Here is a 2,062-nt window from a genome sequence, read left to right on the forward strand (position 1 = left end):
CCCGGCCCGGCCCGGCCCGGCGCGGAGCAGCCGTCGGGGCGCAGGTGGCGGCGGGCGGGCGGCCGCGGGGGCCCCGGGGCGGTGGCGGAGGTCTCTTGGCCGGGGTAGTCTCGATCCCCGAGCGTTACCTTCCTCCAACGGAGATCATTTTTGTTGCTGTTGTTGTCGCTTTTGCGGGAAGGACCCGGCCGCCAGGTCAGGCTCGCTCCGGTGTCAGTGTGTTTTCTCTGACGGTCAGCTCTGCAAGCAGAGCAGTCGCTGTGTCGTATTTGCAGCTCGCTGAGAAAAGAGCTTAAATCTCGAGGCTTAATTCAGGGATGGGAGGAATAAAACAGGGGCTATAAAGGAATGCTTTTTTTTTTTTTTTTTTTTTCCCTCCCCTTCTCTTTTTAGATCGATCTAGTGCCTTGGAAGTAGAGAAAAAGTTACTAAAGACAGCTTTCCAGCCAGTGCAGAGGCGGTAAGAGATGGCTCCCTCCGTCTCCTCGGGATGTATGGAGGCAGTTGTAAATGGTTAGCTTATTTTCTCCGCTTCTTTAGGTTCCCTTTCCAGGGCGGTTTCTTGTTCTTCCTCTGAGCGCGTGGTGGGCTATTCTGTTTATATATTTTCTTTGCTGTTCTCCGTTGTGGCCCCCGGGAGCGATTCCCACGGGCAGGCCGATCTGCGCTCGGGGGCGTTGGGGCTGCGCGGCCGCGGAGCCCGGGCGCGGGTCGCCCCTGGTTCGGGAGCACGTCCCTGAGCCCCCTGCAGAGCGGATCATCACCCGCCGCTGTCGCTTTACCGGGGGGAGAGGCACCGAGACAGCAGAAAATAGTAAAATATAAATTAAAAATTAATAATTATAATAACAATGATATTGAAAGCGAAACAAAAAAAAAAAAAAAAAAAAAAAAAAAAAAAAAAACCAAAAAAAAACCCAAAAAAACCCCCCCACAAGAAAAATAAAAAAAAAACAACAAACCGCCCAGAGTATGAAAGCTGAAGAGGCTGAGCCTTGCCGCCCCAAATTTGGCGTAGCAGTCACTCAATTTCAATGAGAAACCAATTACCCTTTTGATTGATTGAAACCACGGGGATCGGGCCCGCCGTGTTTTCGTAGCTAAATACATTTACTATAAGTCATTCTGAAAACTTTTTATATTTATAAATCTATTAAAATCTTAACAACAACAACAAAACCAGAGCTACTTGCAGTTATAAATATTGTGCCAGCCCAAGCTCACTAGAAATCCTATTAAATTTTTTTTTTTCTGTGTCATTTTTTTCCAGGCCCCAGAACCAACTTGACGCCGCTATGGTTCTATCGGCGCTCTCATCATCATAGTTAATTTTTTATTGTTGTTGTAATGATTGTAAAAAAATCTCTGTATAGTTACAACTTGTAAGCATGTCCGTATATTCAAACTCCAAAGGAAAAAAAAAAATACCTGCTTCTGTCCTATCACCTGGGTTAGCTGAGCTGTGAGATTTTTTTGGAAGTCCAGTGAGAATTAGGTGTTCCCCCCCCTTTTTTTTTTTTGGTTGTTGTTGTTGTTTGTTTTTGTACATACCGTAAAAATGTACATATGTGTGAACCAAATTGTACAAGAAAGTATATATTTTTGGCTAATAAATAAACTGTTGCCACTTTGACTACACTCTAGTTTCCCCCCTTCTGGAGTTGTTTTCCTCCCGCAGTCCCGCCCCCAACTCCCGGCCGGTTACTGTTTTCGCGCGGCTGCCGGGAGCGGCTCCGGGCCGAGCCGAGCCGTGCCGTGCCGGGCCGGGTCAGCGGCGGGGCCGAGCCGGGCCGCGCTTCCTGCGGCGGCGCCATCGCTGGAGCCGCAGCGCCCCCTGCAGGCGCCGGTGGCGGCGGGCCCGGTGGCGGGCGCGGGGCAGCCCGCGGATCATCCATCGCCCCCCGGGCCGAATTACCGGGTGCCGCTGTTAACCCCCTCCCGCCCCGCCCTCGCCGAGCGCAGGGCAGCGCGGAGCCGGGGGGCGTTAATTGAAAGAAAGTTTCGGGGCTCGGTGGTGTCGCCGCGGGTCGGCAGCTCAGCTGCGTTAGTTCTGCCGCCCCCT

General features: G+C 51.7%; 1 protein-coding gene across 1 annotated transcript in view; it reads left to right on the forward strand.

Annotated features, from left to right (window-relative positions):
• Positions 1–1,638, forward strand: part of IRX3 (iroquois homeobox 3) — a 4,044-nt gene extending 2,406 nt beyond the window's left edge. The window contains exons 3-4 of the mRNA XM_041458940.1: positions 394–460; positions 1,271–1,638. Of these exons, the coding sequence (XP_041314874.1) occupies positions 394–460; positions 1,271–1,325 (122 nt within the window). The 3' untranslated portion in view covers positions 1,326–1,638. The remainder of the gene's footprint in view (positions 1–393; positions 461–1,270) is intronic.
• The last annotated feature ends 424 nt before the right edge of the window (positions 1,639–2,062 follow it).

Source organism: Pyrgilauda ruficollis, unplaced genomic scaffold (assembly GCF_017590135.1).
Source record: "Pyrgilauda ruficollis isolate IOZ18807 unplaced genomic scaffold, ASM1759013v1 scaffold13, whole genome shotgun sequence".
NCBI classification, from domain to species: domain Eukaryota; kingdom Metazoa; phylum Chordata; class Aves; order Passeriformes; family Passeridae; genus Pyrgilauda; species Pyrgilauda ruficollis.